The 14,603-nt window shown below is 43.6% G+C and overlaps 1 protein-coding gene across 3 annotated transcripts in view; it reads right to left on the bottom strand.

Moving 5' to 3' along the window:
* Positions 1-306: 306 nt before the first annotated feature.
* The window catches only part of LOC132824885 (tetraspanin-9-like), a 193,191-nt gene continuing 178,894 nt past the window's right edge, over positions 307-14,603 (bottom strand). For all 3 annotated transcript variants that reach the window (XM_060839717.1, XM_060839716.1, XM_060839715.1), the window contains 4 exons: positions 9,588-9,689; positions 8,635-8,766; positions 8,445-8,528; positions 307-4,357 (listed from right to left, as the gene is read on the bottom strand). In XM_060839717.1, coding sequence (XP_060695700.1) covers positions 4,286-4,357; positions 8,445-8,528; positions 8,635-8,766; positions 9,588-9,689 — 390 coding nt within the window. In that variant the 3' untranslated portion in view covers positions 307-4,285. The remainder of the gene's footprint in view (positions 4,358-8,444; positions 8,529-8,634; positions 8,767-9,587; positions 9,690-14,603) is intronic.

Here is a 14,603-nt window from a genome sequence, read left to right on the forward strand (position 1 = left end):
TTTTACAGATTAGCTCAAACATACACCAGCCTAACGCTTTAATTCACTTTCAACCTGGTCATAAACTGTCAATCTTTGTATTAATAATTACGGAGTTCTTTTATTTATGTGTTTCCTCAGAGTGTGGGCAGATGGTTTGGGTCTCTTTTTTTCTTTTACTGTCAGTGAGTTGAAAGTTCGCAGCTTTTTGGAGTAATAGACCTGAAAATAGTGAACAAAATCATTCACCCTCTCCTCCATTTTCAGACATAAAACAAAGTATACACTGTGTGAAACGGCTTCATCACGTTGTACTTTAATACAATTGAAAAGATTGTTAATCCGTATCTAAATGCTATACATAAATAAACTTAGCATTTTCATATATTCTTACAATGCTCATTAACATTTCTAGATTATGAATGGATTCAAAGCATGCTGTAAATAAATCACTGATGTCAAAAGCCATGTCATGTTCAGTAAGGGGAAGGAAAGTATTGCAAAGCACAGGGTGAAAACTGATTAAAAATCAGCTATGTTTATAAAGGAATAAAAGCAGGGGGGGAGAAAAACTGTGTGATCTTTGAAGCTCATGAGCTGACCAGTGATGTCTCTGGTATTTTAAGCTCTGTTTTACCCAGTCCACTAAAATGATCACCATGAAGACAAACAGCAGTCCATTAAGTTCAAGTGTCTGTGTTTATATTTTTGCACCCTCACTACTCTCTATGTGTTAAAACAATGTAACTTAACAGCGGACAGGGTCAGTGTCAGAGTCTGTTCCTCCACCCAGATCAACCTCCCTTAACCTCAGCATTATTCTGAACTCACATCACTAAAAAACGTTATGGTCCCTTTTACCAGCAAACACTGACCCCCATCCCTCCCTTTCTACTTCAACGAAGTATTATATATGAGCTCAAAGACAATTGGGTAAAGTCATACCATTAAACATTGCTGTACTCTCTACACTTTACATTGAAGAGATCCAAGGCAAAGAAGCTAAAGGTGATAGAAGCAACATGTAAAACATATTATCGACTGCTACTGATGTGCAACAGATGCAGTAAAACAATATTGACTGGTACAGACTGCTAAATAAAACAGTGCAACACTAGCTCATACTAACCTGTAACTAACACTATGTAACATTAACTGCTACTGACCTATATTTAATGCAGTGAAACACTAACTGCTACTGATCTGTAATTAACAATGTAGCACTGTTACTGACCTGTAACTAACACAGTGTAGCACTAACTGTGACCGGCCTGTAACTAACAGTCTAACACTAACTGTTACTGACCTGTAACTAACACAGTAAAGCACTGTTACTGATTTGTAATTAATGCAGTGAAACACTGTTACTGACCTGTATCTGACACAGTGTAGCACTAGCTGTGACTGTGCTGTAACTAACAGTCGAACACTAACTGCTAATTAACACAGTGTAACACTAACCACTGCTGACCTGTAACTGAACATAATAAAGAATTCAGGACAAGGAGGATAGAGGGAAGGTGGGAGTTGAGGATGGGGATAAGAGAAAAGGACAGGATGAGAGAGAAATAAATAATCCTATGTATAAAATATCTATTTCTGTTCCCAAAAAAAAAATTAATTAAAATTTGCATGTTCTCCTTCCTATGGAGAATTTCTATTAACAGGAACTGTTTTAGCTCTAACATTGGATGGTTGGTTTTCATTCGCTTTTGGTTAAATATTTCCTGAGGTAAAGACCTTGCCACTTGCATTCTACTCCAGCCTGCACTTCTATTTAATAAAGACAGATGGAGCCGAGGTCTGAAATGTACTGAGTCAAATCCTTAGAGATTCCACGTGTGGTAATGACAACCCTGATTGCAACAGTGAGTTCCAGTGAGACGGATAGCAGTGCAGCAGTCACAGTTTCAAAACCCAGAAATAAATCCTTTATCTCCTGAGGTTATTGTTCCTCAGCCAGATTCAAAATTTTAGTATGAACACGCCTGTCTTACTGAGTTCTGGAAAATTCTTTTCAGCTCTCAAGCTCCTCGGCAAAGATCCCCCAATAATTTGGTAGCCACACAAACATACACACAAAATCAGCAGCAACTCAATTTCTCACTGTGTATAACCACGACAGTACCAACACGTTCCTGATATTGAGTCCTGCAAGACAGGAGCTTAGTAACAAGCGAACTATGTGCACTGCAGCACCATGCAATGGCCCATCATTCACAGATGGAAGTTAAAAACTGCTGCCATCGTAAACAGTAACAGATTAGATTCCCTACAGTGTGGAAACAGGCCCCTTCAGTCCAAACCGACCCTCCAAAGAGCAACCCACCCAGACACATTTCCCTCTGACTAATGTACCTAATAGTACGGGCAATTTAGCATGGCCAATTCAGTTAACCTGCACAACGTTGGACTATGGGAGGAAACTGGAGCATCCGGAGGAAACCCACACAGACACAGGGAGAATGTGCAAACTCCACACAGACAGTCATCCCAGGCTGGAATCGAACCTGGGACCTGCATGCTATAAGGCAGCAGTGCTAACTGCTGAGCCATCATGCCACCCCACCAAGAGACCACCTGTTGAATTGAGTATGTACTGTTCTTCTCGCCAGTTAGACATGTGTGTGCTAAACCACTGACAGATTGCTTGCAATATGGCCGCTCCATTCAAATCCAGCCATTCTCTTCACTCTCAATCTTCATCAACTTTCCAAACAAAACCGATAAACAAGCTGACTTTTCATCAGAACGGGAAAAGTTATAAATGATTGAAGGTGAAAATGTTGGGGTGAATTTGGGGGAATGGGAATGGAACATGAACAGAAGGGAAGGGGTACAAAACCGACAAGCCTGAATGATAAGGGGATGGGATTCCAAAGGGAATTGCAATGTGACAAGGAGAGAAACAGAACTTTCCCATTATTTTCCACATCACCATTCCTTCTGGCTTTGAAACATGTTGCTGCTTTAACCGCTGCTGTCTTCCAGTCCATCCCAAACTTTTCCTATTTTTTCACCCAGTTCAATCTTGTTCCTTTGTAAACTCTTCCCAGTTCAGATGAAAGGTCATTGACTGAAAACATTAACTATCTTTCCTATTGCTGGGTAGTCTTGGCTATCCCCAACATCTGCCGAATTTCTGCTCTTCCTTCGACACAGATCTCGGCCCTTTAGTCTGTGCAAATGTCCTCACAACAAACGAGATATCATCACTGAGCATTTTTGGCTTTTAAAGATCACACAGTGGTTTGTGCAGTGACATTAAAGCAGAAAGAGCCCATATAAAACAGTACAAACAGTACAAAAAAATGCTCCATTATTTACTTAAAAGATACAATTCCTAAACTACATTAAAAAAAAGTTCCATTTGTATTTGCAAAGAGTAAGTGAATACATGCTGATGGTCAGACCTCAACTCTGGCTCATGAACTAAAGCAGCAATACCCTCTCAGCAGCTTCCTCACTATAGCTTGTGTTGAGCAGTTCAGGGTGAGTTTCAGCAACACAGGGACTAGGTCATTGTTTTCTGTTACACCTCAGAGAGGTTGCTGAGAAATATTAGCCCCTCAGATGGCATCTGTTGGTTAGTAGTGAGCTGCACCAGGCAAGTACTGACAGTCAACCCTGACTTACAGAATCCCTGTTTTATAAAAAAAGGTACCTGCATGAAGGATATAAATTCTTCTGACTGCTATCTTGTGGAGTGTCACTGTCACTGGGGGAGCACTGTTTGCCAAGTGAACAGTTCAGACAGATGAGCAAAGTCCTGAGAAACTCCCCCTTCCCTTGCAGACCGATATAGACAAGTGACCTCCTAATGCAACTCAAGACAGACGTCAGTAAAACTTTCCCACACAAAGAATGAAATGGTTAAAAATCAACTTTCCAGGTGTCAAGCCAGAGATCGGGGCAACAAAACTGCTGTCTGTGCTCCGACACGTGGGAATAACTTTGGAATCCTTTTCAAAGTGACATTCCTGTACCAACAGAGCTGTGGCCTGTTCAACATGGAGTTTTGTACTTGTCTGCTCTTTTGTGATGAAGAACGGAGGTTCTGAATCAGCACTACATCTTTCGGAGTAGGAGAGTAGGGGACAAAGTGGAGAGATGGGTGAGCAGAGTTGCCAGAGAGAAGCTGACGGTGTTTAGCGCTTTATAATTCTTTGGCAAAAGTTTAAGGAGCCATCGGAGCAGGTTTCCCAGTGCAGAGGATGACTAGAACTGTGCCTGGCAGACAAAGCTCCGAGCTTCTGAAGAATGCTTCGCGATATTGTGAGGGCATCGAATCATCATCCAACCAAGATTAGGCTTTGTATTTTTTACCAGTTCTGGAGATCTGATGGAACAACGTCATTGAGAAAGCCATTCCAAGGATCTGAAAGAGAATGGAACAGAACTGAAAAAGTTGAGAGAAGCTGCACAAAGTCAGGAGTTTACACTGGAATTTATGTTTCTGTTATCAAAATTCTGGCTTCCCAGTCCGAACCCTCTCAGCACCAATGGGAACAGTGTGCACGCACTGGGAGTATAAATATTTGTCAAGAGTTGAAAACTGCAACAGAAAGACAGGCATCAGAAAGCGCACACACGATGATCAGAGTTGCCTGAACATCTGAAATTGAAAATTATCTTGATTGGCAAAAGTTTAATTGAAGTGCTTTAAAAAAGTCAAAGTGAATTCACCACATATTTTTTTTCTTTACTCTTTAATGGGATGTAGGTGTTGCTAAGGCCTTTTGAACACAGTGTCTTGCTCAGCCCATTTTAGAGGATATTTAAAAGCCAGTCATGTTGCTGGGGGTCTGGAGTCGCATGTAGACCACCTCAGATAAGGACGGCAGATTTCCTTCCCTAAAGGGCACTGGGTTTTAATAGCAATCAATAATTGTTCTATGGTCACCATCGTGGAGAACAGCTTTCAAATTCAGATTTTTATTAACCACTTTTAAATGACACCACCACCATGATAGCATTTGAACAACGTTCTGAGGGGATCAGCGTGGGCCTCTGCATTATACACTGATTGGATTTGCCACCACTGCACCATTGTCCATGTGGCCGTTCAGACAGGTCAGGTGAGAGTGATGGGTCGGGAACGCTTGTACACATGGAAGCGAGGTTTGATATCAAGAGATTTCAACTCTTATACAAACAGCTGTCAACTCTTGGATCAGGAAGGATGTGACCATTCAGCCAATCTTGAAAAGGCTATCCCACAGCTTTGCTCAAGCCCCACAATCCTCCAAACCTTTGTTTTTTAGATACGCATCCAATTTTGTCTTGAAAGTCACAACTGATTTTGACACCCAATGAAATTTTCAGCACTACTCTGTTCCTTTTGCTGATCATCGTAAACTTGTGTCCTTCAGTGACCATTTCTCCTGACACTGGGAACAACTTTCTCCATCAAAATACTTCATTTTTTTGAACAGCTTGACCAATTCTCCTGCTTGGTTCCAAGGTGAACCTCATCAGTCTTTGTGCTGTGAACATTTCTCATCCCATTTCTTTCTCTTCCTTACCACACCCAAGAGATCATCTTTCCTACAAGACCCACCCTCTGCTTCCTTGACCAATCCTCATCAAACCAATGGCCACAAGACTCTCCCAGCAGCCTCTCAGGGTGAGCTATGATAGCAATGACCCTCCCTCCTCACACCTTCGCCATTGAAAGCTGCCACTATCACCTCTTTCCTCCCAAATCAAGCCCGTCATTGGGAATGTCTGACTGAACTCAATCCTCCCCAACCTTCCTGCTGCCACTTCCCAAATAAATTGCCATCTTTCCAAAGGTTGAAGGCCCCCTGTCACTGCACTGGAACAGCACATTGCGACGGAGTATTTGTGCAAAGGTTCGAATTTAATTTTATATCGGTGCAGTCAAACATTGGAGACATCGTCAATGGTATTAACCCACTGCAGAGACGAGCTCCCAACCTCTCTGTCCTTCACAGCCATTACAAAGTGCCACTCAGGTTGGAATTACCCCTTTGTAGCTTCGGGTCCACACCACCATCTTCAGGTAGGTATAGTGGGGACGTCAGAGGTAGGTTCTTTACACAGAGAGTTGTGAATGCATGGAATGCGTTGCCAGCTGTGGTAGTGGAAGCAGAGATATTTAAGCAACTGCTGGACATGCACATGGATTTTATTTTATTTTAATTTGGGAATATTTTATTTTATTTTAATTTAGGAATAATCCTCGGCACAACATCGTGGGCCAAAGGGCCTGTCCTGTGCTATACTTTTCTATGTTCCATAATTCTCCAATGGACGCATCAATGCCCAAACGTTGGAGGTTCCAAGTGAAGTTAAGATTACAGATACCTTCCTGGAAATGGACATGTAGGGGAAGGATGGGCACTGCTGCCATCTGACCCATGACCAATGGGTCTACAAGGGAGTCATTCTGCCCACTCTGACTAGACAGCAGCTAGTTGTTATAAAAATGGGAATCCATCCTCCTGATGGTGCTTTGAAGTTTGGAAATCGGTCTCACAAAGCACATTTTGCTTCGATCAATTTAAAGGATGCAGGACAGCAGCCGCCATGCTGATTGAATCAAGCTAATTCGAGATATTTCACAAAGAAACAGGAGAAGGTGTCAGGATTGATCAAAGAAACTGAAGATTCAACAAGATGTTGTATGTGAAGGCATCAGAGGCAGAATCAGCCTGGTTACCATTAAAGAATGCTGTAACCACCCCACCCGCAAAGGATATATTATATTATGGATCACCAAACTGTGGAAAAGAGACACAGAAGCAGAGATACGGAAATTGCAGCCAGATGCATGAATTAAATCAAACTGATAACAGGAGGCCTGAATTGCCCAGATAAAGACCAGGAAAGTCACAGTGTAAAGGATGAAGAAACGCAGGAATCCCTGAAACATATTCCAGAAAATTTGATCAGTCCCTCTCTCAGGAGATCCTGTGGTATGGTGGGACAGAAGCTATAGGTTTGCTGGCTTACTGACCACAGATGATTATGAAACTGATTTGGAGATGCCGGTGTTGGACTGGGGTGTATAAAGTTAAAAATCACACAACACCAGGTTATAGTCCAACAGGTTTAATTGGAAGCACTAGCTTTCGGAGCGCCGCTCCTTCATCAGGTGATTGTGGGAGGTTGTAAAGATTATACCCTGCAGTGCTGTTTCTATGGGTCCAGGTCAACATTGTCCCAAGAAAGAAAGGTGCACCACAGGTAGAAGGTGGTGCAAAGCTAGCGTGCTTCCAATTAAACCTGTTGGACTATAACCTGGTGCTGTGTGATTATAAAACTGCGATTGTCAATGTGCACATTCTTCCAAAACACCCGACATTAGGTAGTAAAAGAAAGAGAACTGAAGGAATCGCGATGTTGAAAATAAAACAATAGAAATTGCTGGAAAAGCTCAACAGGTCTGGCAGCATCTGTGGAGACAAATCAGAGTTAATGTTTCAGGTCGAGTAACCTTTCCCTTTATTGGGTAAGGAAATGATAATCTCCCGGTCAGCCCTCATGCTGAAGGGAATGCCAAACTCTGCTCATAAGCATGGACCAGACCAATGGAAATCCATGACCCAAACACTGAGGATGAGAGAGAAGGCACAGGGCAGGCAGATCGTTACAGTGGGAGTGGATGGTTTAACCCCATGGAGGGAGTGTCAGACGCTGCTTGCGGCCTGGGCCTGCAGTCATCACCTGCTGTGCGCTGGTCAACCCGGCTCACTCCAGCAATGAGTTGGAGGACCTCCATGCAGGAGGAAACCCCGCCCTCAGGTGCTATTGGTCAACTGATTGGCCAGCAGCTCCATCATGCCCAACAGCACCAGAGCTCCTTAGTGGACACTAGTGGTAGTGCAGAAGGAAGACCATAGTTCGAGGCTGGCTCTGCATCTATTCAAGGCTGAGTGAGGTAGATTTTTGATGGACAAGGGAGTTAAGGGGCAGATGGGAAAGTGCAACTGAGACCACAACCAGGCCAAACGTGATCTTCATGCTTTAATAGAACAGACCCAAAGGGCTGAATAGCCTACTTCTGTTCCTATGTTCCTATTAAAGATGTAGAAATTAAAATGCAACTGAAAGTGGAAGCCTATGAAAATTGTTAGCCTTATCATGCAGTCAAGACCCAAGTTTAGACAGTAGCGAGATCCAAACCAAAAAAGTCAGACAAAAGGATTTTTATTGAGGGGCTGAATGAACACTTTGCTATGTCTTCATTACAGGAAAGGAGATTGCCAAAACTAACACAAATGAGAAGTGTTCTGCCATATTAGATGTGATAAAAGTAGATATGGAAGTTTGGCAATGGTTGAGGTAGAGAATTCACCCAGACCAGACATGATGTTCTGTACTGAAGGAAACAAATTCTAGTCACAATCTTCCAGTCATTGTTGTGTCAGAGGGCTGGAGGTGTGCAAGTCTTACAGGCCGTGTTTCAGTTGGTCAGAGCCATTGGAAAGACACTGTACCTGAATCACCACAATGGACATCACTATCGAGCCAATCACAGCTGTTTGCTTCTCAAGGAACGTCTCAATCGTGTCATAGCAACCCTAAAACAGAGAGAGAGAGGGGGAGGAGGTATTAGCCTCACACAACATTGAGCAAACTATTAGTGTGTAGGGGGGATGCTAGCAGACTGGAATGCCAAGCACGTACCTGCACAAACCACTTGCTGGGATTGACCTCTCCACACCCTCTGCTGTATTCCTGACAGCAGGAATCAGGGACTTTGTTACCACCCAGTATGTTATGCCAATCTGTTGCATTGTCAACACCGCAGCACTCATACTGCAAGAAAGAAAGAGAGGTATACACATTACTGTAATGTACTGAACTGCGAGGTGGGGCGGTGGGGGGGGGGGGGGGGGTATGGAGAGAAAGAGAGAGAGAGGGAGGGGGGAGAGGGAGGAGGGGGTGGGCGAGAGATGGGGGAGGGAGTGGGTGTGAGATAGGGGAAGGGTAGAGGTGGGGGAGGGGGGAGGGAGAGAGACTTGCAATTGTACTGGCTGGACAAAGAAATTGAGAGGGGATGGAGTGGATGGGGGTGGGGAGAGGAATGGAGGGAGGGAGGAAGAGAGACAGAGAGAGACAGATAGAGAGTGAGTGAGAGAGAGAGAATAAGAGACTGAAAAAGAAACCAAAACTGATTGAAAAGGGGGGTGGGGGGAGAGAGAGAGACACAGACAGATGGAGACATAATATACATGTGTGAAAAGTGGGAGAGTTGGACACCAGTGTGTATTTGGGACAGAGAGACACAGGGACAAGGGGCTGTATTGATATGAGCAGATTTTATAAAGTTGTGTTGTAAGCAGAAGATATGAGTGACTGTCCAAAATCCATGTTCTGATTGGTCTGTTAACATGTAAATTTCATATTTCCTTCAATTTGGCAAGTAATGTATCAAGCGTGGATCACAAATTGTTTAAAATGAATCAAACACCACAGTTTTACACGAAAATCCATTATCACCTTGAAACGATGTTCCAGACATAGGACTATGTCCCAGGTCATGAAGGGAAGGTCAGGCATGGGGTGAGGTTTGACAGGGGGGACAAGCTAGAGATGAGTGAGTCAGATGGTATCTTCCTCTGTTGTGTAAAACATACCTCTGTCTGAATGATGTTCCATGCGTTAGTCAGTCCAATATTTCCCTCTGATTCGTATAGTCTCAGGCCCAACTTCAGATCCCCACGTGCATACTCTGCTACCTGTGAGGAAATAAGAGACTGTATTTCAGAGACAGACAGGAATAAGGCACGATCCACATGTGTAAAATGAACATACAAACGGGTCTCCGATCGATAAGTTGTCTGACTTACAAGTGCTTGTACTTATGAGTACAGTCCCATACAGGGGTGTATTAATATTAAGTGTAAAGCTTCAACCTGTGAATGTTTCCTTGTACTTACGAATGGCTATTTGATATTGTCGTGCACTATATTCCAACTTGTGTACAAATTGACTTATGACTGGACTCAGGAACGGAACCCATTCACAACATAGAGATGACAGGTATTCACATCTACCCCCCCCCCCAACTCCAAGCCCATCAATACGCAGACTATTACTGTCACAGTACCCTCTTGTGGTCATGTGCATATCTGTATGTGTGAGAGGAAACCTGACGGACAGTTTATCCTGACATACACATAAATTCTGTCCTTTTGACAGACAACTCCTCCATCTCAGGCTGTGACAGGTCTTTCCCCAAGTTTTGAAGGTGACCTTGGGAAATGAGTGGTTAAGTCAGATTTGTAAATACATGGAAAACAAGAGAAATATAATAAAAGGTGCAAAGAATTTTCCTCATTGTGCCACATATTCATTATGAAGGGAGCAAATTGTGACAACTGAGATCGGAGCAACGCACTCATTCCTTTATATTCCCACTCCTCCACTGGCCATCACTAATATTTTACTTAACCAGGTTGCTGATGCGGCCAATTATATAGGCCTTAGGTGTAGGTTTGCTCGCTGAGCTGTAAAGTTCATTTCCAGACGTTTCGTTCCCTTACTAGGTACCATCTTCAGTGGACCTCATGTGAAGCAATGCTGAAAATTCCTGCTTTCTATTTATATGTTTTGGTTTGTGATGTCATTTCCTGTGGTGATGGTATTTCCTGTGGTGAAGTCAATTCCTGTTCCTTTTCTCAGGGGGTGGTAGATGGGGTCTAACTCGATGTGTTTGTTGATAGAGTTCCGGTTGGAATGCCATGCTTCTAGGAATTCTCTTGAGTGTCTCTGTTTGGCTTGTCCTAGGATGGATGTATTGTCCCAGTCGAATTGGTGTCTTTCCTCATCCGTATGTAAGGATAATAGTGATAACATTGCTTCATATGAGGTCCACTGAAGATGTTACCTAGTGAGGTAACGAAACGTCTGGAAATGAACCTTTCAGCTCAGCGAGCAAACCCACATACAAAACCTCAACTTGAGCTACAAATCTTCTCAAAACTCGCTAATATAGGTCTTAGGCTGAATCAAGTTCAGTATTCAGGACAATTCAGCCAGTCATAAAGTCATAGAAATGTACAGCACGGAAACAGACCCTTCGGTCCAACTCATCCAATAAAGAATAACACAATTCTACAAACACAAGTTTCACAAATGAAGATTATTGATAAAAAAATAGCTTAGTCTGTGCAAAGAAATAATTGACTTATATTCTAACATCCTAAACTTAATGAGGTCAATATGAGGAAGACACATATAATGGTAAAAACTTAGAGTCATAAATTCAGAGGTGTACAGCTTAGAAACAGACCATTTGGTCCAACTCGTCCATGCCAACCAGATATTCTAACCTAATCTAGTCCCATTTGCCAGCACCCGGCCCTATCCTATTAAGTGTAAATAGGAAGTTCCAAACCCTTCCTATTCATAGACCCATCCAGATGCCTTTTAAATGTTGTAATTGTACCAGCCTCCACCACTTCCTCTGGCAGCTCATTCAATACATGTCCCACCCTCTATGTGAAAAAGTAGCCCCTTAGGTCCCTTTTAAATCTTTATTCTCTTACCCTCAATCTATGGCCTCTAGTTTTGGACTCTCCTACCCCAGGAAAAAGACCTTGTCTATTTACCCTATCCATGCCCCTCATGATTTTGTAAACCTCTATAAGGTCACCCCTCAGCCTCCGACGCTCCAGGAAAAACTTCCCCAGCCTATTCAGCCTCTCCCTATAGCTCGAATCCTCCAACCCTGGCAACTCCTTTGTAAAATCTTTTCTAAACCTTTTCAAGTGGGCGGCACGGTGATTAGCACTGCTGCCTCACAGTGCCAGAGACCCGGGTTCAATTCCCGCCTCAGGCAATTGTCTGTGTGGAGTTTGCACATTCTCCCCATATCTGTGTGAGTTTCTTCCGGGTGCTCCGGTTTCCTCCCATGGTCCAAAAATGTGCAGATTAGGTGAATTGGCCATGCTAAATTGCACCTAGTGTTAGGTGAAGGGGTAAATGTAGGGGAATGGGTCTGGGTGGGTTGCTCTTCTGAGGGTCAGTGTGGACTTGTTGGGCTGAAGGAACCTGTTTCCACACTGTAAGTAATCTAAAAAAAAGTTTAATAGTGTCCTTCTGATAGCAGGGAGACCAGAACTGAACACAGTATTTCAAAAGTGGCCTAACCAATGTTCTGTACATCCACAAAGTGACACTCTAACTCCTATACTCAATGCAATGACTAACAAAAGCAAGTGTACGAATGCCTTCTTCACTATCCTGCCATCTGTGACTCCACTTTCGAGGAACTATGAAGGTCCAAGGTGTCTTTGTTTCGAACACTCTAAAGGACTTTATTGTTAACTGTCTAAGTCCTGCCCTGATTTGCCTTACCAAACTGCAGCGCCTCACATTTATCTAAATTAAACACTATGTGCCAATCCTCGGCCCATCTGATGAAGGTCCTGCCTTGCAGATATTTGCAGAACACATCTAACAGCTATCTCCCCCTCACATTTTAGTGACACTGTGGGTCACACAATCTCATTAGGAGTTCCAAAGGATTTCACTTGATGGCCAGACCTTGAAACCCACTGAACAGTCTGTATTTCTTCAGAGGTGGCAGGTATCAGTGGTTCAGCCAGAATCTATTCCTATTTGCCCAGAAGGCAGTTAAGGTGCAACCCCATTGCCATGGATCTGGAGTAGGTCAGACCAAGTAAGGACAGCAGATTTCCTTTCTTAGCAAACTAGGTGATATTTTATGACAATTGACAGTAGTTAGGTGGTTACCATTAGTTGAGTTTGCTTTTCCAGATTTCAAGATCTGCCCTGGCGTGATTTGAACCCAGAACGTTGGCCTGGAGTTCTGGATTGCTAGTCCAGTGTCGTGACCACTACACCACCACCTTCTACCTGTGGTGCACCTTTCTTTCTTGGGACAATGTTGACCTGGACCCATGGAAACAGCACTGCAGGGTACAATCTTTACAAAAGGTAAGCTTCACCATGTCAGTACCTGTCAGATTTTTCCTGAATTCTAGTCTCACTCAGTTACACAAAACAAGCACTGCCTGTGGGTTTCCTTCATTCTTGCTTACAAACACACATGGCTTTGCTGGTGTCCTCTCAGCTCCCACAGCCACCTGATGAAGGAGCAGCGCTCCGAAAGCTAGTGCTTCCAAATAAACCTGTTAGAATATAACCTGGTGTTGTGTGGTTTTGAATTTTGTTCACCCCAGCCCAACACCGGCATCTCCAAATCATCAGCTCCCAGGACATGTCTGGAGCTCTGACTCCCATCACTTAACTGTCTCGCTATTCCTAGACCTTCTGTTGAGCTTCGAACAGCACAGGACCATTCAGCTGTTCCTGACTTCTCACTGAGTCCCTAACTATGTGGACTCAATGCAATTCATTTGTTTTTTTTTAACCCCACAATATGGCTCAACAGTTCTTTTCTGCTTGAATCGGTCTTCATCTCCAACTGACTGTGACCCAGGAACTGCTCCTCGCCAACCCTGAATGGTTTCAACTGAACTTGGGAGTGGGAATCTGGAAGACTTGCAACTAGCCCCACTCACGTTCCAAGGCAAAACTGGATGGAAAGTTGTATTGTGGTCCAATGAAATGTAGCAAATCAGCCATATGACCAACCCTCAGAACTCTCTGTACCCTGAACGTGACAATACTCATTGATGCCTGCACCGTCAATACACACTGATATAACAAAAAGGATCTCATCCGAATATACACCATTAAAAACCGTTTTAGTTCAGAGTTGATTTTCCAATTACTACTCTGTTCTAGTTTGTCCTGCAAAGAAATCACATCAGTTTGTCATTGTTTGGGACAAAGGTGATGTCATGGGCCTGTAATGCAGAGGTCCAGATAGATATTTGATGACACAGGGTTCAAATCCCGCTGTGGTAGCTCATGGAATTTAAATTCAAATTGATAATTGTGGAATTGAAAGCAAGTCTCAGGTGACCAGAGCAACTACTATCCATTGTTGCAAAAACACATTTCGTTCAGGGAAGAAAACCTACCATCCTGGCCCTGTCCCACAGCTAATGCCCTCCATGGCAAAAGTGAGGACTTCAGATGCTGGAGATCAGAGTCAAGATTAGAGTGGTGCTGGAAAAGCGCGGCAGGTCAGGCAGCATCCGAGGAGCAGGAAAATCGACTTTTTGGGCAGGAAGCCTTCATCAGGAATGAGACTGGGAGCCTCCGGGTTGGAGAGATAAATGGGAGAGAGTGGATTTCACCAGTTTTCTCACTTCCCCTCCCCCACCTTACCCCAGTTCCAACCTTCCAGCTCAGCACCATCCTCATGACCAGTCCTACCTGTCAATCTCCCTTCTCATCTACCTGATCCACCCTCCTCTCTGACCTATCACCTTCCTCCCCACCTCCATCCATCTATTGCACTCTTAGCTACCTTCTCCCCAACCCCACCCCCTCCGATTTATCTCTCCACGCTGGAGGCTCTCAGCGTCATTCCTGATGAAGGGCTTTTGCCCGAAACATTGATTTTCCTGCTCCTCAGATGCTGCCTGACCTGCTGTGCTTTTCCAGCACCACTCTAATCTTGACTAATGCCTTCCATGTCAAGCCACTCAGTACAAAGGCAATGAGAGGTTTTCCATAACAAATACACCAAACCTAACCGAACATGATTTTCC

This window comes from Hemiscyllium ocellatum, chromosome 19 (genome assembly GCF_020745735.1).
Source record: "Hemiscyllium ocellatum isolate sHemOce1 chromosome 19, sHemOce1.pat.X.cur, whole genome shotgun sequence".
NCBI lineage: Eukaryota > Metazoa > Chordata > Chondrichthyes > Orectolobiformes > Hemiscylliidae > Hemiscyllium > Hemiscyllium ocellatum.